At 47.7% G+C, this 24,142-nt stretch overlaps 1 protein-coding gene and 1 long non-coding RNA gene across 7 annotated transcripts in view; one reads left to right on the forward strand and one right to left on the reverse strand.

The window, feature by feature from the left end:
- CIL (cartilage intermediate layer protein) lies at positions 1-14,483 on the forward strand. Its single transcript, XM_011752585.2, has 9 exons — positions 1-155; positions 1,726-1,893; positions 3,799-3,891; positions 4,508-4,777; positions 6,055-6,234; positions 6,922-7,236; positions 8,031-8,139; positions 9,069-9,226; positions 11,393-14,483. Exons 2-9 carry the CDS (start codon positions 1,833-1,835, stop codon positions 13,759-13,761), a joined length of 3,555 nt encoding a protein of 1,184 aa, XP_011750887.2. The 5' UTR covers positions 1-155; positions 1,726-1,832; the 3' UTR covers positions 13,762-14,483.
- Positions 5,600-24,142, reverse strand: part of LOC105488471 (uncharacterized) — a 30,645-nt gene continuing 12,102 nt past the window's right edge. For 3 of the 6 annotated variants that reach the window (XR_011626430.1, XR_011626432.1, XR_011626431.1), the window contains one exon: positions 15,728-15,917. This is a non-coding gene — a long non-coding RNA (uncharacterized lncRNA). Of the gene's footprint in view, positions 5,737-5,771; positions 5,896-6,142; positions 6,280-15,727; positions 15,918-24,142 lie in introns of those variants that run through there. The other 3 variants (XR_011626436.1, XR_011626435.1, XR_011626434.1) reach the window with 3 other exon arrangements.

Genomic DNA, 24,142 nt, shown 5'->3' on the forward strand with positions numbered 1-24,142 from the left:
GAGAGGGAGGCTCATGCTCAGATCTGGTTTCGCTGCTGCTTCCCCTGGCTGGCTGCCACAGGCTGAGCCACCAGCTGTGCTATATAAGGCCGGCGCTGGACTGCTGGAGAGGCGAAGGCTTGGACCCCCAGCTGAGGAGTCCTGCTCAAGACACGGTGAGCTCCACTCCTATTCCCCTCACCCCATCCCTGCACCCCACTGCTGGACTCAACTGCTCCTGCCCTCCCCTGACTACCCCATTCCCTTCTCCCCCACCTCCCCGCACTTTTTGCTGTCTAATCCTTCATCTCCCACAGAGAAGACTCCCTTTCTGCTTTGGGAATCTGCTTTCCCCCATTGGCCCAAAGTCCTCTCCCTCCCCGACCTGAGGACAGGAACCCCCAAATGGTCCCACTTAGGGTTTCTTTACCTCTGGGTGCCCTGCTTTATTCCCTGCGGTCAGTCAGTCTGCTTTGTCCAAGTGTTCTGAGGAGCGTGGGATGGCGAGCCTAACCAACAGGGCATATGCTGAGGAAACGGCAGGGATACTGAGAAACTTCCGTGGGCTGCCAGATGGGAAATGGTTTTTCCACAAGGTGTCTCAGGCCACCTCAGCCTCCAGACATCCTTGGAGCAGGCTCAGGCTCAGGCTGAATGCGGTGCAGGTCAGCAGACTGCTCAACTCCCTGCTTGGAGCCCAGAGTGAGATACGCAATGTGGAGGCCTTTGGGACGTCCTGGTGACTCTGCTCCCTCATCCGAGAAACAGGTAGCGGTGGGGCTAGTGGTTTTAGAGCTAGAAGGTCTGCAGCATGGGACTGGTTTGTTCTTCCCCTGGAATATCCAAGTGTTTTCAGATACATATTTTTTTAGAGAGGAGGTCTCTTCCCTTTCCTACCACACCCTGGACTTAGGAGGTTGAAGGGAACCACTTTTGAATCCCCAGAAACGAGTCAGATTCTGGGTTGGCCAGAGCTCTAGGGAGACATAAAAATGTTCTGCTCAGCTGCGGCCTGGGCCACGCACGCCCCATGGTTCCTTGCCCTAGTCCCAGGCCTGCTTTCCTCTTCTGACCCTTGCAGTTCCTCACCCACACTCAGCAGTTACTGGGGAGCCCTGGCCTCTCACAATGCATCCCCTCTGCTTTCCCTCAGCTGGCTCCTGGCTGTGTAACTCCCAGCCAGGCCCCAAACAAAAAGGCCAGAAATGTGTTCCAGCTGCAGCCCGTGCACATCTGGGAATGTGTTCATGGAGGTGGTATGTCCGAGGCATCTGCACCCTCCAGTCAGCCTGCCTTATGAGAGGCCACTGTAGTCGGAGCCAAGTCTTCAGGCCTTAATATGTACCTGTCTGTGTGAGAGTGTGAACTCCATCAAAGGATGGCAAAACAAATGCCCCTCAAGCCTGGGTCTTAGAAGTGACTGATGAGTCACCAAGAGGCTGCTGGGGGTGAGCCCTGGACTCTACTCATTGGCAAGGAATCCCCTCGCCCCTGCGCATCCTTGTGCCCCATCTCCATGTGGGGCCCTGGAGCCCACCCCCAGGGATGGAACCTAGTCTGCCTCATTTGAACTCAGATTCTGAGCCTCTGTACCTCCCAAGCTACCTGGTTTCACGACTCGGGCAAATGTCACTCTCATATCATTCTGTCCACCTTTCCCTCCTTGACAGGTCAAGAAGTATTTCTGCTTGAACCATAAGCGGTGATTCAGAAATATGGAACCTGACAAGCTTTGTTTCTTTACAGGTCACTGGATCTGAGAAACTTCCCAGGGGACCGCATTCCAGAGTCAGCAACTCTGTGAAGCACCCTCACCTACCTCTTGCCACGTTCCCACGGGGCTTGGGGGAAAGATGGTGGGGACCAAGACCTGGGTGTTCTCCTTCCTGGTCCTGGAAGTCACATCTGTGTTGGGTATAGGCTAAGTATCTGCTGGCTCCCAAATCTTCCACTTGCCACAGTGAAGTCGTGTCTGGTCTGGAACTGAACTATGCATCTGCCTTAAGACACAGCAAGGCCTTAAGACCTGAGGCCACTTTATGGATTTATTCATAATTTATACCGTTCGTTTTTCTCCAAAACTTGAGATTGTTCCCATTGTTCAAACTCACAAAACAGAACTTTTATATGAGGAGAGGGATGAGCAGTCATTCAGAGGGAGGGAAAAAAGATAAGAGGGTTATTTTTAGCCCCAGAGTACTAAATTGAGCTCCAAGCTTCCAGGCAGCCAAAGTAACAGGGAATCACAGGGGATCAGCGAGTTCTCAGAAGTAGGTTTGGGGTTTGGTCTGTTTTTAGTTTTATGAAAATTCTTTTGGCCCAAAGCTCAATTTCATTTAGACCCTGCAGCCAAATTTCACAGACACACCAGAACCCCTTCCGATCTCCTTACCCTCTAACTGCATCCTCTGGTGATACTGAGCTCTGGAAGGAACTGGTAGACTTCCCAAGGCATCTAAGCATCAGAGCTACTAGCCCTCCCCTGCACACTCTCTTCCACCTCCTCGCCTTCCTCTCCTGATTTCTAAGCACATACTCAGGTAAAGCAAAAAAAAAAGAAAAAAAAATTGCTGAAAACCCTGTTTCAAAGCTATATGCCTTGCAGGATTTGTGGCCACAAATGTAGGAACAAAGGCTGTCTCAGCCTGGAACCAACCCCTGTGTGTGCCTGAGTCCTACCTTGCTCTTTCCACCCTGACAGCTGCTGCTTGTAAAGATGATTAACATTCAACCATCTGAGGGGAAATCAGATTAGGTTGATTAAAAGAGCTCCTGTCACCCCAATTAAGCAGCATAGAGAATTCGGATTTGGCTCCTGGAGTAAGCGTTAATTGCCTATCAAAGCTTCTGCAGTCCTCTGCTCTGCATTCTCCTTCCCATTCTGGAGACTCCAACCCAGCCTCAGGTAGGGTACAGCTGGAACTGCTTGTGGCCCGAGGACCCTGTACCCATCCTCAGGCAGTCCCTGCCAGCCTCGTGTGGAAAAATTGAAGACCACTGCCCCAATTAGGCCTTAGGAGTCTCTTGTGGGAGAGTGGACTCCCAAGGGAAAGTAAATGGCCATCTATTGTGCCAGGTGTTGAGCTAAAAGGAGTTACCAACACTTATTCAGCATGCATTATGTGCTAGGTGTTCTAGGTGGATTTTATGAATGAGCTTATTTAATCCCCACAATCCTCTAAGGCAGGAACTATTATTATCCTTATTTTATGATGAGAGAGCATGGGGTCGGGTGGGTTAAGTAACTTGCCCAAGGTCACACAGTTAGAAAGTGGCAGAGCCTCAGAAGCCCACGCTGTCAATCTGTATATACTTCAGAGGCTTTTACGTTCTATCTCATGGAATCCTCATGCCAACTGACTCACCCTGCAAGGTGGGAATTAATATCTCCATTTTACAGATGAGGAAAACAAAGCTCCATTTTGCCAAGAAGGTTAGGTGCAGACACCAAAGCAGGAGTCCCAGGCCACTGGCTGCTCAGGAGCATCTGATAATCCATTTCTAGAACAAGAGTGAAAAGGGAGCCACCATTCATTGAGTGTGCACTACATGCCAGGTCTCTTTACATTCATTATCACCTGAATAATGCACCAGGACCCTAGGATACAGAGTTATTAGTGCATTCCTATGTTATGGGGAAACAGGCTCAGAGGAGGAAAGCTTTTCTGAGATTGCACAGCAGTAAGTAGCAGAGTGGGGTTTGAACCCATGCCTGGTGCTTGTGTTCCATCCGCCACCTCACACTGTTTCCCTGCATCTTGAGGAATGCTGTAACTTCCAGTCCTGGCCTCTCACTTAGCTTCTCCTCCTGGCCCTCAGGGAGACAGACGATGCTCACCCAGTCGGTAAGAAGAGTCCAGCCTGGGAAGAGGAACCCCAGCATCTTTTCCAAGCCTGCCGACATCCTGGAGAGTGAGTTGTGGCTGAAGCAGGAAGGGGCTGGAGGGGCAGTCTTTACTGAGCTTCCTAAGTGGATCTCTGAAGCCAGGGCATGATGTCAGGGTTCCATGGAAACCTACTTTTACAAGTATTTGGCCTCCATCTCTGTCCAGCAGAGGAACTTAGTATATAAGACAGCTCAGAATCAGGAATCTGCCTGATACATTTCAGGAATGCTGTGGAGCTTGCTGGGGCCAGAGCACAGGCTGGTGGGAAGGGAGTGGGGAGATGAGTATGGAGAGATGGCTGGGGACAGCTCACTAGCACCCTGAATGCTTAGCTAGAGGATCTTAAAGCTGGAGGTGATGTGGCCCGAGCCACATGGAGAAAGCTCACCCTGACTGCAGGATCAGGGATGGGTGTGAATGGCATTGAGGAGGAGCCTTGATGTAGAAAGTGACTGACATGGTTTGGCCAGGCTGATGAGAGCGTGAACGGAGGCCTCAGCAGTGGCAGGTGTAGAGGGGATTGGAGAGATACTGGAGAGACAAATGTGATAGGGCCTGAGGCCAGCTGGGGGTGGGTGAGAGGGAAAGAACTAGAGCGCACCAGGATCACGGCTCCTCTTCAATTTGGCTATGTCTCTCAGGCCCTGGTGAGTGGACAACATGGTTCAACATCGACTACCCAGGTGGGAAGGGCGACTATGAGCGGCTGGACGCCATTCGCTTCTACTATGGGGACCGTGTATGTGCCCGTCCTCTGTGGCTAGAGGCTCGGACCACTGATTGGACACCCGCGGGCAACACTGGCCAAGTGGTCCATGGTAGTCCCCGTGAGGGTTTCTGGTGCCTCAACAGGGAACAGCGGCCTGGTCAGAACTGCTCTAATTACACCGTACGCTTCCTCTGCCCACCAGGTAAGCCAGAACGCCCCACCCCCACCCTACTTCCCACTAGCCTCTACTCAGGGAGAGGGAGAACTTGCCTCTGGCCACCAGAACTCTCAACATCACACACATGCGTATGCTTGGACTCTCTAATAATAAACAAGTATTGTCATTAGTGCCAGAACCTTCCTAATAGAGTTTTGTGTTTATGGGTACTCTCTACTCAACCTATATTATTGTGTTTGAGTGGCACCACGGTGAAGACCACAGGCTCTGAAGTGGGGCTGCTTGGGTTTGAATTCTGAGCCTGCCATATGACGTGTCCCCTAGACAAATTTTCTGAAATTCTCTTACCCTCAGGTTTCTCATATGTGACACCTGGGTAATATTAAGTCTTCATAGGGGTTTTTAATGAGGATTAAATGATATGAACGCAGAGGCTTAACCGAGGTAAATGCTCACTGAGTGTTAGTTTCTATTCTTGTTCCTATGTGCCAGATACTGTGCTAGTTATCCACATTATTCAACCTTTACAACTGACCTTTGAGGGATCTCCATCTTGACAAGTGACACGAGGTTCAGAGAAGCTAGGTAACTTCTCACGATTCCATAGCTGATAAGGCAGAGCTGGAGTTTGAACCATGTCTGTGTTTGCAGAGCCTATGCATTTATATCCCCTCCCACCATGGATAATACAGATGTTAGGGGGAGCAGGTCTACTCCCTTCTTGGATGGGGATCCTCCCCCTTAGGGTTCCACAAGATCCCCCAGGCCCAGGAGTCAGTGGTGGTCATCTGGGGTGGGAAATCAGGCTGATCTGAGCAAGGTGTGAAGACCCCATTCTTGTATGCAGGCCTCAGGCCAGAGGTGAGGAAGGTGGGCAGAAAGGGGCTTCTCGTCCAAGTCATTGCACGTTCCAGGCCCCGACTTCCCAGGGGTCCCTGACTTCCCAGGGAGTCCTTCCACAGGAGCATGCGGCTGTTTCCACACTGGTGAAGAAGAAAGATAGTGCTAGCCCTGCACATCTCGGGAGAGCATATCAAAGTCCCAGTGCTTGGCCAACAAGCACCTCTCATGGCGACCCCTAGCCCGTATGGTGCCTCTGTGAAAATTAGAGACCTCACTTCCTCAAGACTTTTGACTTCCATCTGTTGGAAAAATCATTGCAGTAAATATAAATATCAGTGACATCTACAACATAAATGGAAACCTTGTTTTTACCAGAGAAGAAACAGCCTCAGGGTCAGATTTCCTGACAGAGTCCCCTCAAGAGGGAAGTCAGACCGTCTGCTGATCTCACTTTGCAGGGTCCCTGCGCCGAGACACAGAGCACATCTGGAGCCTGTGGTCTCCCTGGAGCAAGTGCTCAGCTGCCTGTGGTCAGACTGGGGTCCAGACTCGCACTCGCACCTGCTTGGCAGAGACGGTGTCGCTGTGCAGCGAGGCCACTGAAGAGGGTCAGCACTGCATGGGCCAGGACTGTACAGGTACCACCCTCCCTCCTGGCACTAGGCAGGGTGTGGTGGGTGAGGCTGAAGAATGAGAAAGGAGTTAGAGGGTCAGTTTGAGACTGATGGATTTTTCATTTACTTACTCACCGCATATTAATTGAGCATCTATTATGTGCCCTAATGAGAGATATATAGGATAATATAGGAACACAGGGCATCAGCCTGGGGGAATCCAGGAGAGCTTCCTAGAGGAGGTATTTTGGGCTAAGTTTTTGTTGTTGTTGTTTTGAGACAGAGCCTTGCTCCATTGCCCAGGCTGGAGTACAATGGCACAATCTTGGCTTACTCCAGCCTCCACCTCCCGGGTTTAAGTGATTCTCCTATCTCAGCCTCCCTAGTAGCTGAGATTACAGGTGCGTGTCACCATGCCCAGCTAATTTTTGTATTTTTTGTAGAGATGGGGTTTCACCATGTTGGCCAAGCTGGTCTTAAACACCTGACCTCAGGTGATCCACCCACCTTGGCCTCCCAAAGTCCTGGGATTACAGGTGTGAACCACCACGCCCGGCCTTGGGATAAGTTTTAAAGATTAGTAGGAGTTAGTCATGCAGGCTGATAAGGGAGGGTAGCAAAGGCCAAGGAGGAGAGGAAGTGATCTGTGATGTGGCTGAAGGAATGCCAGAATCCATAGAATCCCTACTGATGTGGCCCCTTGTCCCACAGCCTGTGACCTGACCTGCCCAATGGGCCAGGTGAATGCTGACTGTGATGCCTGCATGTGCCAGGACTTCATGCTTCATGGGGCTGTCTCCCTTCCTGGAGGTGCCCCAGCCTCAGGGGCCACTGTCTACCTGCTGACCAAGACACCTAAGCTGCTGACCCAGACAGACAGTGATGGGAGATTCCAAATCCCTGGCTTGTGCCCTGATGGCAAAAGCATCCTGAAGATCACAAAGGTCAAGTTTGCCCCCATTGTACTCACAATGCCCAAGACAAGCCTGAAGGCAGCCACCATCAATGCAGAGTTTGTGAGGGCAGGTAACTAAATTCTCTGGGGTAGGGCTGGTGAGAAGGTCCAGATTTTTAAATAAAGGGATTATAGTGATAAAAGCTGGCTTCCCAGCTAACTCGGAGTAAAACCCTGAATCCTTACCATGATCTGCATGACCCTATATTATCTGGCCCTCCATTTCTTCTCTGCTCTCCTCTCCTGTTACTTTCTCCACACCAAATTACTCTACTCCAACTGCAGTGGGCTCCTATCTGTTCCTGAAACACACAGGCACGCTCCTGCCTCAGGGCCTTTGTGCTTGCTGCATGTATTCTGTTTAGAATGTTCTTCCTGTAGATATTGGCATGGCTTGCTCCCTCAAATGTATGAAGTCTTCCCTGGCCACCTTATCTAACGGTCAATACAATATAGTGTGAGGTTTGAAGGTCACAGAGAGAAAGGCTTGGGAAGTTCAGAAATGGTGCCGGATGGCCAGAAAATTCTGCCAGGGGCAGCAGAACATGAATATTGCACTATTCAAAATGGTCAGTTCTGTCCCAATGGTAGTGCTTAGGAATCTTGGCTGACACAAGGTCCCCTTGTTTCTCCACTGACCCACCCAGATGCTGCTTGACAGGCCATGGGAGAGGTTCCAGGATGGGGTGTGTGGAAGGATAGACTCCACTGTGAACCAATTCCCTTAGGACCAATGGAGATGGGCTGGGGGTAGGGGTGAAGCCATACAATTTTCACACCACCAAAGACCCTGAGGGAGCAAGGCTCAGTAGAACCTGTCACACACACACAAACCCAAAATGCTATTTCTCATCTTCTGTCCCAGAGATTCCATACATGGTGATGAACCCTGAGACAAAAGCACGGAGAGCTGGGCAGAGCGTGTCCCTGTGCTGCAAGGCCAAAGGGAAGCCCAGTCCGGACAAGTATTTTTGGTGCGTATTCTGCTAGCTACCCTGCCCAATTCTCCTCTTGGAAACCAGAACTTCTTGCATTGGGTCTGGACTTATTAATAAGAACAATAACCAACAGAATAAAGTTACAAGTAAGGCAGTGGTACAGAGCCCGGATGTTGGGACTTACAAATGGGAGCCATGGGGTTGGGAGCCAGACAACCAGCAAGCTCTCTCATTGTACCCTCAAAGCTAGGAGAACCCTTTGGCCGGGCACAGAGGCTCATGCCTGTAATCCCAGCACTTTGGGAAGCTGTGGCAGGTGGATTGCTTGAGCCCAGGAGCTCAAGACCAGCCTGGACAACATAGTAAAGCCCTGTCTCTATAAAAATTTTTAAAAATTAGCCAGGTGTGCAGGCTTGTGTTTCTAGTACCAGCTACTTGGGAGGATGAGGTAGGAGGATCACTTGAGTCCAGGAGGCAGAGGTTGCAGTGAGCTGTGATCATGCCACTGCTCTCCAGCCTGGAGACAGAGCAAGACTCCATGTTTAAAAAAAAAAAAAAAAAAAAAGCAAACAAGAGCAGAATCCCTTATGGCTGTGAGTCCTTTATCCTTCACAAACATTTTATAGTCACTCTCTTATTTGACCCATCCAACAATCCTGTGAAGTCAGCTGGAAGTCATTGCTGACATTATATAGACCAGAAGGCTGAAGCACAGATTGGTGAGATGGGGCGGGGGAGGTTGTCCAAGCATCCCCAGCCAGGTATGTGGTAGGGCTGGGGCTTAGAACCAAGCTCCTTGTTTCCCAGGCCAATTAGTACTCTTGGATGAGCCAAGTCAAAGGTGATATTGACATTAGTGGGAACCCATTCACCATCTGTCTCCTTGGCTGTCTGCTCCTGGCACTTTTCCAGGAATGCCTGCCCTCCCACTGCCCATTCAGGGTCCACCTCTCCATCCCTTGCAGGTATCATAATGACACATTGCTGGATCCTTCCCACTACAAGCATGAGAGCAAGCTGGTGCTGAGGAACCTGCAGCAGGACCAGGCGGGGGAGTACTTTTGCAAGGCCCAGAGTGATGCTGGGGCTGTGAAGTCCAAGGTTGCCCAGCTGATTGTCATAGGTAAGCCTGTCTGGGTCCCCGGGGCCCCTGGGTCTGCAACAGGGCTGGCTGAGCACGCTGGTGCGCATAACTATGCAGTAAAAGCTAAGGCTTTTTCTTTTTTCTTTTATTTTCTTTTTTTTTTGAGATGGAGTCTCACTCTGTCACCCAGGCTGGAGTGCAGTGGCACCATCTCAGCTCACTGCAACCTCTACCTCCTGGGTTCAAGTGATTCTCCTGCCTTAGCCTCCTGAATAGCTAGGATTACAGGCGTGTACCACCACACCTGGCTAATTTTTGTATTTTTAGTAGAGACGGTGTTTCGCCATGTTGGCCAGGCTGGTCTCAAACTCCTGACCTCCAGTGATCCACCTGTTTCGGCCTCCCGAAGTGCTGGGATTACATGCGTGAACCACCGTGCCTGGCCAAGCTCAGGCTTTTCTGTACTGTGCACAGTGCCAGGACCTCTAGGACACAACGATGGTACAGATCTGAATCCTACCACCATGGAGCCATCATTTGAGGGGGAGTGAAGACATGTAAATAAGAGACAAACAAGATAGAAAAATGCAGCTAAGTCCGGGTGCAGTGGCTCACGCCTGTAATCCCAGCACTTTGGGAGGCCAAGGAGGGCAGATCACGAGGTGAGGAGATCGAGACCATCCTGGCTAACACGGTGAAACCCCGTCTCTACTAAATATACAAAAAATTAGCTGGGCGAGGTGGTGGGCACCTGTAGTCCCAGCTACTTGGGAGGCTGACCCAGGAGAATGGCGTGAACCTGGGAGGCAGAGCTTGCAGTGAGCCGAGATCGTGCCACTGCACTCCAGCCTGGGCGACAGAGCAAGACTCCATCTCAAAAAAACAAAACACCACCAACAACAACAAATGTTGAGCAACAGACCTCAGGGCAGACACGACACAGGGTACTCTGGATGTTGGCAGAGATGTGGAGCCCTCAGCAGTGGTCCCAACCCATCACACCAAGTTTCCCTGTTTGCTACAGTAATTCTTAATACTACTTTATTATTCTGAAGTTAAATTTATAGATAACTACATATAATTTCCAAATGTATATATGCACGGTCCTAACTATACAACAAAGGATAAATTTTTAAAATTTTAATACAAAATAGTGTGTATTCCCATATCTAAATGCTTTGGCACATTGACACGAGAAGACAAATCAAGAAGTTAGCCATTAGCGCTTAAATCCAAGGTCACCATAAACACAACCGCTACAAATGCCGATGGGTACAGAGGTATCATTCTGGCATTCACAGTCCTTAGGTAATGGTGGTGTAGAAACTTAATTTTCCTGAGATGAGGAACAATCCTTCGTATTGTTCTGAGCTAAACAAAGTACAATCTTAGCTCAATTTATATGGTAGTTGCATTCTTGAAAAATTCAGTATATGGTTAAAGCCATGTAAAAGATACTAGGCTCTGACCTTTTGTTTTAGACAGGGTCTTGCTCTGTCGCCCAGGCTGGAGGGTAGTGGCACTCTCACAGCTAACTGCAGCGTTGACCTCCCAGGCTCAAGCAATCCTCCCACCTCAGCCTCCCGAGTAGCTGGGACTACAGGCGTGTGCCACCACGTCCAGCTGGTTTTTGTATTTTTTGTGGAGACAGGGTTTCATCATATTGCCCTGGCTGGTCTCGAACTCCTGGGCTCAAGCAATCCACCCACCTTGGCCTTCCAAAGTGTTGGGATAACAGCTGTGAACCACTGCATCCGTTCAAAGCTTTGATCACTTTAAACAGGTTTTCTACCTACATGAGTGTCTGGTGGAATATGTGAAAGTCGTTCAGAACACAGAAAGATTCTTTATGCAGAATGGTACTATGCATTGCAGGACATAGAACCTCAATGGCCCCTACCCACAATATGCCAGTAACATCCCCAATTTTGGTGATAACCCAAAACACCTTCACAAATTTTCAAGACCCCTCCATTGAGACAAACTGCCACTATAGTGGTCTCATCAACCAACTCTGTTTCCCCACATATAAAACGGGATCAGTAATAGCTGTTCCATCTCCCTCCAGAGAGTTCTGTGAGAATGAGAGTCATGGATACACAAGTCCTTTGAAAACCACAGAACACTGTAGAGAGGTGAGGTTGAGGTACTCTTTGTGTAGGATGTAAACTTACATCTTAATTTCCACAACATTTCCCTCCACAGCACCTGATGAGACTCCTTGCAACCCAGTTCCTGAGAGCTATCTTATCCGGCTGCCCCATGATTGCTTTCAGAATGCCACCAACTCCTTCTACTATGACGTGGGACGCTGCCCTGTCAAGACTTGTGCAGGGCAGCAGGATAATGGGATCAGGTGTCGTGATGCTGTGCAGAACTGCTGTGGCATCTCCAAAACAGAGGAGAGGGAGATCCAGTGCAGTGGCTACACGCTACCCACAAAGGTGGCCAAGGAGTGCAGCTGCCAGCGGTGTACAGAAACTCGGAGCATCGTGCGGGGCCGTGTCAGTGCTGCTGACAATGGGGAGCCCATGCGCTTTGGCCATGTGTACATGGGGAACAGCCGTGTAAGCATGACTGGCTACAAGGGTACTTTCACCCTCCATGTCCCCCAGGACACCGAGAGGCTGGTGCTCACATTTGTGGACAGGCTGCAGAAGTTCGTCAACACCACCAAAGTGCTACCTTTCAACAAGAAGGGGAGTGCCGTGTTCCATGAAATTAAGATGCTTCGTCGAAAAGAGCCCATCACTTTGGAAGCCATGGAGACCAACATCATTCCTCTGGGGGAAATGGTTGGTGAAGACCCCATGGCTGAACTGGAGATTCCATCCAAGAGTTTCTACAGGCAGAATGGGGAGCCCTACACAGGAAAAGTGAAGGCCAGTGTGACCTTCCTGGATCCCCGGAATATTTCCACAGCCACAGCTGCCCAGAGTGACCTGAACTTCATCAATGACGAAGGAGACACTTTCCCCCTTCGGACATATGGCATGTTCTCTGTGGACTTCAGAGATGAGGTCACCTCAGAGCCACTTAATGCTGGCAAAGTGAAGGTCCACCTGGACTCGACCCAGGTCAAGATGCCAGAGCACATATCCACAGTGAAACTCTGGTCACTCAATCCAGACACAGGGCTGTGGGAGGAGGAAAGTGATTTCAAATTTGAAAATCAAAGGAGGAACAAAAGGGAAGACAGAACCTTCCTGGTGGGCAACATGGAGATCCGTGAGAGAAGGCTCTTTAACCTGGATGTTCCTGAAAGCAGGCGGTGTTTTGTTAAGGTGAGGGCCTACCGGAGTGAGAGGTTCTTGCCTAGTGAGCAGATCCAGGGGGTTGTGATCTCCGTGATTAATCTGGAGCCTAGAACTGGCTTCTCGTCCAACCCTAGGGCCTGGGGCCGCTTTGACAGTGTCATCACAGGCCCCAATGGGGCCTGTGTGCCTGCCTTCTGTGATGACCAGTCCCCTGATGCCTATTCTGCCTATGTCTTGGCAAGCCTGGCTGGGGAGGAACTGCAAGCAGTGGAGTCTTTTCCTAAATTCAACCCAAATGCAATTGGCGTCCCTCAGCCCTATCTCAACAAGCTCAATTACCGTCGGACGGACCATGAGGATCCACGGGTTAAAAAGACAGCCTTCCAGATTAGCATGGCCAAGCCAAGGCCCAACTCAGCTGAGGAGAGCAACGGGCCCATCTATGCCTTTGAGAACCTCCGGGCATGTGAAGAGGCACCACCCAGTGCAGCCCACTTCCGGTTCTACCAGATTGAGGGGGATCGATATGACTACAATACAGTCCCCTTCAATGAAGATGATCCTATGAGCTGGACTGAAGACTATCTGGCATGGTGGCCAAAGCCGATGGAATTCAGGGCCTGCTATATCAAGGTGAAGATTGTGGGGCCACTGGAAGTCAATGTGCGATCCCGCAACATGGGGGGCACTCATCGGCGGACAGTGGGGAAGCTGTATGGAATCCGAGATGTGAGGAGCACTCGGGACAGGGACCAGCCCAATGTCTCAGCTGCCTGTCTGGAGTTCAAGTGCAGTGGGATGCTCTATGACCAGGACCGTGTGGACCGCACCCTGGTGAAGGTCATTCCCCAGGGCAGCTGCCGTCGAGCCAGTGTGAACCCCATGTTGCATGAGTACCTGGTCAACCACTTGCCACTTGCAGTCAACAACGACACCAGTGAGTACACCATGCTGGCACCCTTGGACCCACTAGGCCACAACTATGGCATCTACACTGTCACTGACCAGGACCCTCGAACAGCCAAGGAGATTGCGCTTGGCCGGTGCTTTGATGGCACATCCGATGGCTCCTCCAGAATCATGAAGAGCAATGTGGGAGTAGCCCTCACCTTCAACTGCGTAGAGAGGCAGGTAGGCCGCCAGAGTGCCTTCCAATACCTCCAAAGCACCCCAGCCCGGTCTCCTGCTGCAGGCACTGTCCAAGGAAGAGTGCCCTTAAGGAGGCAGCAGCGAGCGAGCAGGAGTGGCCAGCGCCAGCGGGGAGCGGTGGCCTCTCTGAGATTTCCTAGAGTTGCTCAACAGCCCCTGATCAACTGAGTTTTGTGGTACTTCACCCTCTTCTCCCCTCATTTCATGTGATAGCCATTGTGAGACTGATGCACAAACTGTCACTTGGTTAATTTAAGCACATCTGTTTTGGTGCAATTTGCTTGTTTCTTCATGCCTTTACTTACTTTGTCCCATGATACTGATTGGCATGTGGCCCCCAAAATGGCACAATAAAGCCCCTTTGTGAAACTGTTCTTTAAAAGAAACACAAGAAATTGGCCACTGGTAAAACTCTGCAGCTTCAACTGTTCTTCATTTAATGCCATTAATGCAAATATACTTCCTCTTCTTTTTGCATGGTTTTGCCCACCTCTGCAATAGTGATAATCTGATGCTGAAGATCAAATAACCAATAAAAAACATATTTCTTGGCCTTGCTCCACAGGATATAAGCAAGCCTTGATCATAGTTCATACATATAAACGGTGGTGAAATAAAGAAATAAAATGCAATATTTTTACTTGAAATGTAAATAACTTATTTATTTCTTTGCTAAATTTGGAATTCTAGTGCACATTCAAAGTTAAGCTATTAAATATAGGGTAATCATAGTTCCTCTACTAAGTCTGGAAAGAACATCTCCTGGTATCCACAATTACACCAGGTTGCTAATTGTATTTGTACATTTCCCTTTGCATTTGCTTTTGTTCTTGCTAGAAACCCAGTGTAGCCCAGGGCAGATGTCAATAAATGCATATTCTGTATTTTGATTCTGAGGCCACTGTCCTGTCTTTTAACTATTAAAGTGAGCCAGCTGCTCAGAGGGGTACAGCGGACTCTGGAAAGCAGTCACAGGTGGTGTAGGTCCTGGCCCCCTAAGTTACAGGGCAGGGCAACATAGGCACACACTCCAGCAGTCAAGTTTGTTCTCATGGATCACATTTTCCGTTTGCAGAAAAGAGCAGATTCCTGGAGTTGTGAGCATGTTCTGGGCTCCTGAGCAAAACTAAAAATATGTCCTGATTTTTTTTCTTTCCTTCTTTCCAATACTTTGGAGCTTATACAATGGCTTGGCCCAGGGTCTGACAAGCTGGCCAAGTGGTCCTTTGGCTCCCCCAAAAGTCTGTTGCCTTCTCCAGCTGGCCTGGCCAGCCTCACTCAGAAATGATGGGCTTTTTCTTTTTTCTTTACGCTCTTCTAAAGATGTTCAGCTTTTCCAGACACCAGATCTCTGTTGTGTGTTACAGACCCTGTCCCTGGAGCAAAACAACTGGTCCAAATGGGCACAGTTTTGGTTTTGGAAAAGGTATTTGGTTTACAATAGTAAATCAGAGGCCCGCAGGTGGTGCCAGAGCAATCTCAGTGGCATTACAGTCAGGGTAGTGTGGTGTGGGGTTGGCTAGGATGCACTCACTGCCCCTATCCCAACCCCTCCAGAATCTGTCAGGCTAGAGGCCAAAGGGTTTGGGAGAAGACAGGGCACTGTTTACAATCAGGACAAAAAGCTTTCCCTGATGCCCCGGTCAGCCTAGGGCAGCTCCTTTACCTATCTCTGGCCTGGGCTGGATTTGCACTCTTGGATCAAACCAAGCTCCTGGGAATTCAGTTTGTAATCAATTAGAAATTTCTCTAGCTGAGCACATCCCAATAACCACAGAAAAAGCAAGCATCTGCAGGAGTGAGGACTAGTGGCCTTGTGATTGCAACTTGACCCACTTCCAGACTCCACATCTGTCCCACTGTTCCCAGGAAGCAGCTCTCACTGACTGCTTGGGGAGGCTTGACTGCCCTTGTTGAGGGGTCAGTGTATAGCTATCTGCAGCACCATCGCCCCAGCCACTTCAGGAGCCAGAGTGCATGCTGCTTCAACCTGACCACCAGTTCCTTTCAAACTCACAGGGAGGAGGTGCTGGGGAAGGTGAGCTGACTGGTTCCTCACTCTAGGGCACTTTCCTTGCTGTTCTCAATTGACGGCCTAAATAAATGGACTCCAGCACACAGCATCTGATGCCTGACTCCTTCACTCGCCAAACATTTATTGAGTGCCAAACCACGTATGCAAGTAGACAAGCTTTTATGAGATAGTACTAAATATACTACATGTCGTGGCATCAGACTTTGAGGAAGTGGTGGTCTTCTTAGAAAAGGCGACATCTAATTTGAGGTCTGAATGATAGCTAGGAGCTGGCCTGATGATGGTGTGGCTGTCAGGAACAAGAAGCACAAGCAGAAACAGATGTGGGGTTGGCAGGTAGATACCTCTCTTTCAGACAAGGAAACACTTCTTTCTTTTTTTTTTTTGAGACGCAGTTTTGCTCTTTCGCCTAGGCTGGAGTGAAGTGGTAAGATCTTGGCTCACTGCAACCTCCGCTCCCGGGATTCAAGCGATTCTCCTGCCTCAGCCTCCTGAGTAACTGGGATTACAGGTGCCTACCACCATGCCCAGCTAATTTTTGTATTTTTAGTAGAGACAGGGTTTCACCATGTTGGCCAGGCTGGTCTCGAACCCCTGGCCTCAGGTGATCCACCCACCTCAGCCTCCCAAAGTGCTGGGATTACAGGTGTGAACCACTGCGCCCGGCCTAGCAAACATTCTTGAGTTGAACTCATGATACTTAATTCCTAAGAGTCTTGCCTCCAAAATCAAATATGCTCCTTGCTAGCTGTGTGAATTTCCCCTGGACCTCAATTTACTCGCCTATAAATGAAGGATTTCTAAAGCCTTTTTCATGATTTTCAGTGAGGCTAATAGCACCATTCCCAGCATGCTTTCAGTTCATCAAACCACTGCTGATTCATTGGTTTTTCCCCTGTGGAGACTGCACACTGGATAAAACGCTCATCTCAGAAAAGCCCTAGCGTTTCAGTCGCAGCCTATTGAAAACTCAGTTACTGAGTGCGAATTCTATGAAGGTGGGTACCGTATGGCAAGGAGGAGGGGAACAGGCAGGTAGATGGGCAGATCAGGTTGTTTCTGCTTACAAACAAGGGAGTTTTCAAACAATGTTCTCTCAGGTTCAAAGAGTTCTAGCAGGTGGGGGGATAACAGAAAAATGTCACCAAGATGATGGGACAAGAACAGAGTCTGGAAGGATTGAGAGGATTTACGCAAAATTAGAGGTAGTGCAGGGAGGGTGGGGTTTCAGGTAAAGGTGTTGGCTAGAGCCAAAGAATAGAGGTGGGACTGTGCACTGAGAGTCTTTTGATTACAAGTAACAGGTGTGCCAGGTAACCCTGGGAAGGACTGGAACCAAGAACTGCAGAGCCATCAGAATCCAAGTAATCACTCTCTCTGGTTTCCATTCTCTTATTTTGTCTCATGCTTAGTGGTTTTTGCTCTCTCAATTTCTAATTCAATCTTGGGTTACATGCTCTGTTTTTCAAACTGTCTCTGAATTTTTTTTTTTTTTTTTTTTTTTGAGACGGAGTTGTGCTCTTGTTGCCCAGGCTGGAGTACAATGGCGCGATCTCGGCTCACTGCAACCTCTGCCCCTTGAGTTCAAGCAATTCACCCGCCTCAGCCTCCCGAGTAGCTGAGATTAAAGGCGCCCGCCACCATGGGAGGCTAATTTTTTTTGTTTTGTTTTTTGTTTTTTTGAGACGGAGTCTCGCTCTGTTGCCCAGGATGGAGTGCAGTGGTGTGATCTCGGCTCACTGCAAGCTCCGCCTCCCGAGTTCAACCGATTCTCCTGCCTCAGCCTCCCAAGAAGCTGGGATTACAGGCAGGTGCCACCACGCCCGGCTAATTTTTTGTATTTTTAGTAGAGACGGGGTTTCACCGTGTTAGCCCGGATGGTCTCCATCTCCTGACCTCGTGACCCGCCCGCTTCGGCCTCCCAAAGTGCTGGGATTACAGGCGTGAGCCACCGCGCCCGGCCAATTTCTCTCTCTTCTTAGTCTCTCTCTCTGTTCAGTCTACCTTGCAGTCTCTCCCTCTCACTGCCTGGTCTTTCCTTTCTGCAGGAACCCTTGATTCCGCTTGCAGATATGCTTTCTCTTTTCCTCTGGGCTCACAGAAGAAGCTGGCCACCCTATTTACATCTCAAGTCAATGAAGAGCCCTCTCTTGAAGACCGAATTTGATTGGCCCAGTTTGAATTGGGGCTCCACCTCTAGTCCAATCAACCATGGGGTGCGAAATAGAGGGAAATCCTGCTATCCAATCAAATTCCTTGGAGAGGCAATCTGCTTGGCCCAGTTGGAGTTTGCCTCTAGTCCAATCAACTGTGGCCATCGTGGGGGTGCCGCATAAAGGGCAGTTCTAAGGCCGGGCACCATGGCTCTTGCCTACAATTCCAGCACTTTGGGAGGTGGAGGCTAGCAGATCACCTGAGGTCAGGAGTTCAAGACCTGCCTGGCCAACATGGCTAAAAATACAAAAATTAGCCAGGCGTGGTGGCATGGGCCTGTAATCCCAACTACTTGGGAGGCTGAGGCAGGAGAATCGATTGAACCTGTGAGGCGGAGGTTGCAGTGAGCCGAAATCGTGCCACACTGCACTCCAGCTTGGGTGACAGAGCGAGACTCCGTCTCAAAAAAGAACAGAAAAGAGAAAAGTGTCTATTCTTTAATCGTGGGGATGCAATGCTCTATATAAGGCCATTAACTCAAGCTTCATTGTTATGTTCAGTAAATATACAGTTTGTTGAAATCTTCTACTCGGCAATTTTTCCCTATGAGTCTTCAGTTTGGTTTTATACATTTAGAGATTATTGTAATGGGTGCATATTTATTATTGAATTTTCACACCTTCTTGTGAGTTGAATCGACATTATATAGTTATGTTCTTTGTTCCTATAATGCTTTGTCTGACAGCCTATTTGTCTAATTACATAGCTTCCAACTTTTAGTATTTGCTCAGTACACCTTTTTACTTTTCATCTTGTGTCTGTTTAAAGATCTGTTTCTTGTAAATAGCATTATGGCTGGATTTTAGTTTATTTTATCCAACCTGACAATTTTAACTACTGAAGCTAGTAAATTCATATGGTGATTACAGATATATTTGGACTTGTTTTTACCATCTTAATTGGTGTTTTCTATTTTTATCACTTTTTTTTTTTTTTTTTTTTTTTGAGACGGAGTCTCGCTCTGTCTCCCAGCCCAGGCTGGAGTGCAGTGGCGCGATCTCGGCTCACTGCAAGCTCCGCCTCCCGGGTTCACGCCATTCTCCTGCCTCAGCCTCCCGAGTAGCTGGGACTACAGGCGCCCACAACCGCGCCCGGCTAATTTTTTGTATTTTTAGTAGAGACGGGGTTTCACCGTGGTCTCGATCTCCTGACCTTGTGATCCGCCCGCCTTGGCCTCCCAAAGTGCTGGGATTACAGGCGTGAGCCACCGCGCCCGGCCTTTTTTTTTTTTTTTTTTTTGAGACTGAGTCTCACTCTGTTGCCCAGGCTGGAGTGCAGTGGCACAATCTCGGCTCACTGCAACCTCTGCCTCCCAAGTACAAGTGATTCTCATGCCTCAGCCTCCTGAGTAGCTGGGAATACAGGCGTGCACCACCACACCCAGCTAATTTTTGTATTTTTAGTAGAGATGGGGTTTTATCATGTTGACCAGGCTGGTCTTGAATTCTTGACTTCAGGTGATCCATCCGCCTTGGCCTCCCAAAGTGCTGGCATTATCAGCATGAGTCACTGCACGTGGCCACTTTTTCTCTTTTCCTGTCAGCTTTTGGATTAATACTTTTCTTATTCCAGTTTTCCTCGGTCTATCAACTTAAAAGTTTTACATTATTTCTATTATTTTAGTGCTTTATCTTGACTTATTATACATAACAGCATTTTTAACTCCAAACACTATTTTAAGTTTTTTCACTCTTCAAAGTAAATTTATTATTATTTTATACAATATTTCTTTAGATTTTATGTTTATCATCTCAGATCTTGCTTTGAAGGTCATTTTTCTTCTCCCCTCAGAATATCTTTTTTTTTTTTTTTTTGGCGGAGTCTCCTCTGTCACCCAGGCTAGAGTGCAGTGGCACGATCTCAGCTCACTGCACCCTCCATCTCCCGGGTTGAAGTGATTCTCCTGCCTCAGCCTCCCAAGTAGCTGGGACTACAGGTGTGTGCCACTACGCCGGGCTAATTTTTCTGTATTTTTTTTTTTTTTTTTTTTTTTTAGTAGAGAAGGGGATTCACCATGTTAGCCAGGCTGGTCTTGAACTCTTGACCTCAAGCAATCCGCCTGCCTCGGCCTCCCAAAGTACTGAGATTACAGGCGTGAGCCTCCATGCCCGTACCCCTCAGAATATAATTTAGAAATTACTTTAGTGAAAGTCTGTTGTTAGTAGAACCATCGGGTTTTTTAAACTGAGATATAATTCACATCACATAATACTCACAATTTATTTACTTATTATATATATTTATAGGTGGGGACTCGCTCTGTCATGCAGGATGGAGTGCAGTGGCACCTTGTAGCTCACTTGCAGCCTCGAACTCCTGGGCTTAAGCTATTCTCCCACCTCAGCTCAGCCTCCTGAGTAGCTAGGACTATAGGTGTGTACCACAGTAATTGCCAAAGGGGTTCACCTTGTCTGCTGCCTAGACAGAGCCAATTCATCAAGACAGGAGAATTGCAACAGAGAAAGAGTAATTCACACAAAGCCAGCTGTGAGTGGGGAGACTAGAGTTTTATTATTACTCAAATCAGTCTCCCCAAGCATTCAGAGATCAGAGTTTTTAAGGACAACTTGGTGGGTGGGGGGAAGCAAGTAAGCCAGGAGTGCTGACTGGTCAGGGATGAAATCATAGGGAGTCGAAGCTGTCTGCTTGCACTGAGTCAGTTCCTGGGTGGGGGGGGGGGGGTCACAAGATCAGATGAGCCAGTTAATTGATCTGGCTGGTGCCAGTTGATCCCTCAAGTGCAGGGTCTGCAAAATACCTCAAGTACTGATCTTAGGGGCAGTTTAGGGAGGGTCAGAATCTTGCAGCCTCCAGCTGCATGACTCCTAAACCATCATTTCTAATCTTGTGGCTAATGTCAGTCCTACAGAGGCAATCTAGCCCCCAGGCAAGAAGGAGGTCTGCTTTGGGAAAGCAGTTAGATCTCTTTCACTGTCTCAGTCATAATTTTGCAAAAGTGGTTTCACCACTACACTTTTTTTTTTTTTTTTTTTTTTTAAGAGATGGCATCTTGCTATGTTGCCCAGGCTGGTCTTGAACTCCTGGCCTCAAGTGATCTTCCAACCCTGGCCTCCCAAAGTGCTGGGATTACAGGTGTGAGTCACTGCACTCAGCCAAAATTCACCATTTTAAAATGTACAGTTCAGTAGTTTTTAGTATATTCACAAGGTTGTGCAACCATCATCACTTTCTAATTCCAGATATTTTAATCCCAGAAAGAAACCAGGTACCCATTAGCAGTCACTCCCTATCCCTCGTGCCCCCAGCCCCTGCCAGCTACTTTCTTTTTTTTTTTTTTTTTTTTTGAGACGGAGTCTCGCTCTGTCGCCCAGGCTGGAGTGCAGTGGCACTATCTCGGCTCACTGCAAGCTCCGCCTCCCGGGTTTACGCCATTCTCCTGCCTCAGCCTCCCGAGTAGCTGGGACTACAGGCGCCCGCCACCTCGCCCGGCTAATTTTTTTGTATTTTTAGTAGAGACGGGGTTTCATTGTGTTAGCCAGATGGTCTCGATCTCCTGACCTCGTGATCCGCCCGTCTCGGCCTCCCAAAGTGCTGGGATTACAGGCTTGAGCCACCGCGCCCGGCCCAAGCTACTTTCTTTATAGACTTGCCTATTCTGAATATTTCATATAAATGGAATCATATAATATGTAGTCTTTTATGTTTGGCTTCTTTCACTTAGCATGTTTTCAAGGTTCATTCATGTTGGAGTATGTATTACTACTCCTTTTCTTTTTTTTTTTTTTTGAGGCGGAGTCTCGCTCTGTCGCCCAGGCTGGAGTGCAGTGGCGCAATCTTGGCTCACTGCAAGCTCTGCCTCCCTGGTTCACACCATTCTCCTGCCTCAGCCTCCTGAGTAGCTGGGAGACGCCCACCACCACGCCTGGCTAATTTTTTTTGTATTTTTAGTAGAGATGGGGTTTCACCGTGTTTGCCAGGATGGTCTCGATCTCCTGACCTCGTGATCCACCCACCTCAGCCTCCCAAAGTGCTGGGATTGCAGGCGTGAGCCACCGCACCCGGCCTACTCCATTCCTTTTTTATGGCTGAATAATATTCCAGAGTATGACCATTCCACATTTAATCTACTAACTAGTTGAACATGTGAGTTGTATTCACCTTTTGCTTATTACGAATAATGCTGGTATGAACATTCATGCACACATTTTTGTTTGAACGTATGTTTTCAATTATCTTAGGTATATATGCAGGAGTGGAATTCCTGGGTCACACAGTAATTCTGTTTAACTTCTGAGGAACTGCCAAATTGTTTTCTACAGCAGCTGCACCATTTTATGTTCCTGGCAGCAATGTAAGAGGGTTCTAATTTCTCCACATACTTGCCAACATTTGGTAACTTCTGCTTTTTAAAAAAGTATAGCTATCCTAATGATTGTGGTGTCTCATTGTGGTTTTGATTTGCATTTCCCTAATGGTTAGTGACCTTAAGCACCTTTTCTTTTTCTTTTTTCTTTTTTTTTGAGACAGAGTCTCGCTCTGTCGCCCAGGCTGGAGTGCAATGGCACAATCTTGGTTCACTGTGACCTCCGCTTCCCAGGCTCAAGAGATTCTCCTGCCTCAGCCTCCCAAGTAGCTGGGATTACAGGTGCCCACCACCATGCCTGGCTAATTCTTTTCTTTTTTTTGTATTTTTAGTAGAAACAGGGTTTCACCATGTTGGCCAGGCTGGTCTTGAACTCCTGTCCTCAGGTAAACCGCCCACCTCGGCTTCCCAAGGTGCTGGGATTACAGGCATGACCAACCGTGCCTGGCCTCGAGCACTTTTGCATATGCTCATTGATCATGTGTAAATCTTCTTTGGAGAAATGTGTATTCAAATCCTTTGCCCATTTGAAAAATTGGGTTGTCTTTTTATTGTTGAGTTGTAAGAGTTCTCCATATATTTTGAATACTAGGACTTTATCAGTACATGATTTGCAGAGTTCCCCCCCATTCTGCGGTTGCCTTTTAACTTTCTTGATAGATTTCTTTGAAGCACAAAAATTTCTAAATTTGATGAAGTCTAATATATTTTTTCTTTGGTTGCTTATACTTCTAGTGTCTAAGAAACTTGTTGCTTAATCTAAGATCATGAAGATTTAGCCCTATATTTTCTTCTAAGAGTTTTAGCTCTTACATTTATTCTTTGATCCATTTTGAGTTAATTTTTGTATACGGTATGAGGTAAGGATCCAGCTTCATTCTTTTGCATATGGATACCCAGTTGACCTGCCACGGTTTAGTAAAAAGCCTCTTCTTTTCCCATTGAATAATCTTGGCACTTCTGATAAAAAGCAATTGACTGTAAACGTGAGGGCTTATTTCTGGACTCAATTATTTTCTCTTGCTCTATATGTCTATTCTTATGAAGTACCACTCTGTTTTGATTATTGTAGCTCTGTAATAAGTTGAAATTAGGACATGTGAGTCCTCCAACTTTGTTCTGTTTTTAGTTATCTGAAAATGTCCTTTATTTTGTCCTCATGCTTGGAAATAGTTTTGCCACTACACAGCTCTAGGTTGACAGTTATCTTCTAGTTTCCACTGTTAGTGTTAAGTAACATTACATCCACTTTGCTGTCCATTTGCCATTTCCTTGTTAAGTGACCTCTTTTATTCTTTTGACAGTTTTTAAAGATATTTTGTCTTTGGTATTGTGAAATCAATCTGAGTATATTTATTTCATTTTAATTATTTTGCTTAGTAAACACTGCACTTTCTGTATTATGAATTCACATATTACAAGTAGGTATATGTCTTTCATCAGTTCTGGAAAATTCTTAGACTCTTTAAATATTGCCTGTTCTCTTACTTTCTCTGCTCTTCTCTCAGAAACTATAATTAGACATGTCTTAGACCTTTTCATTCTATTCTCCACATCTCTTATCATTACATATACTCCATCTTGTTTCTGGATATGTCTTTAGATCTGTTGTTTAATCCATGAACTCTCTTTTCAGCTGGGTAAAATACTAATTCAATGTATCCATGTAATTTTAACAGTTAGGTTATTCATTTTCAAGAGTTTTTTTTTAGGTGGGGAAGATGATTATTTTTCAAAATCATCTTGTCACTTTTTTTTTTTTTTTTTTTGAGACAGAATCTTGCTCTGACACCCATGCTGGAATGCAGTGGCGTGATCACAGCTTACTGCAGCCTCAACCTCTTGGGCTCAAGCAATCCTTCTACCTCAGCCTTTCAAATAGCTGGGACCACAGGCATGCACCACCATACTTGGCAAACTTTTTTTGTGTGTGTGTGACAGGGTCTCACTATATTGCTTAGGTTGGTCTCAAGCAA

This window comes from Macaca nemestrina, chromosome 7, assembly GCF_043159975.1.
Source record: "Macaca nemestrina isolate mMacNem1 chromosome 7, mMacNem.hap1, whole genome shotgun sequence".
Taxonomy (NCBI): domain Eukaryota; kingdom Metazoa; phylum Chordata; class Mammalia; order Primates; family Cercopithecidae; genus Macaca; species Macaca nemestrina.

Coding starts and splice junctions, on each gene's coding strand:
- CIL (XM_011752585.2), top strand. CDS start 1,833: ATGGTGGGGACCAAGACCTGGGTGTTCTCCTTCCTGGTCCTGGAAGTC. Junction 4,778..6,054: donor ACGCTTCCTCTGCCCACCAG/GTAAGCCAGAAC, acceptor CTCACTTTGCAG/GGTCCCTGCGCCGAGACACA. Junction 6,235..6,921: donor CATGGGCCAGGACTGTACAG/GTACCACCCTCC, acceptor CTTGTCCCACAG/CCTGTGACCTGACCTGCCCA.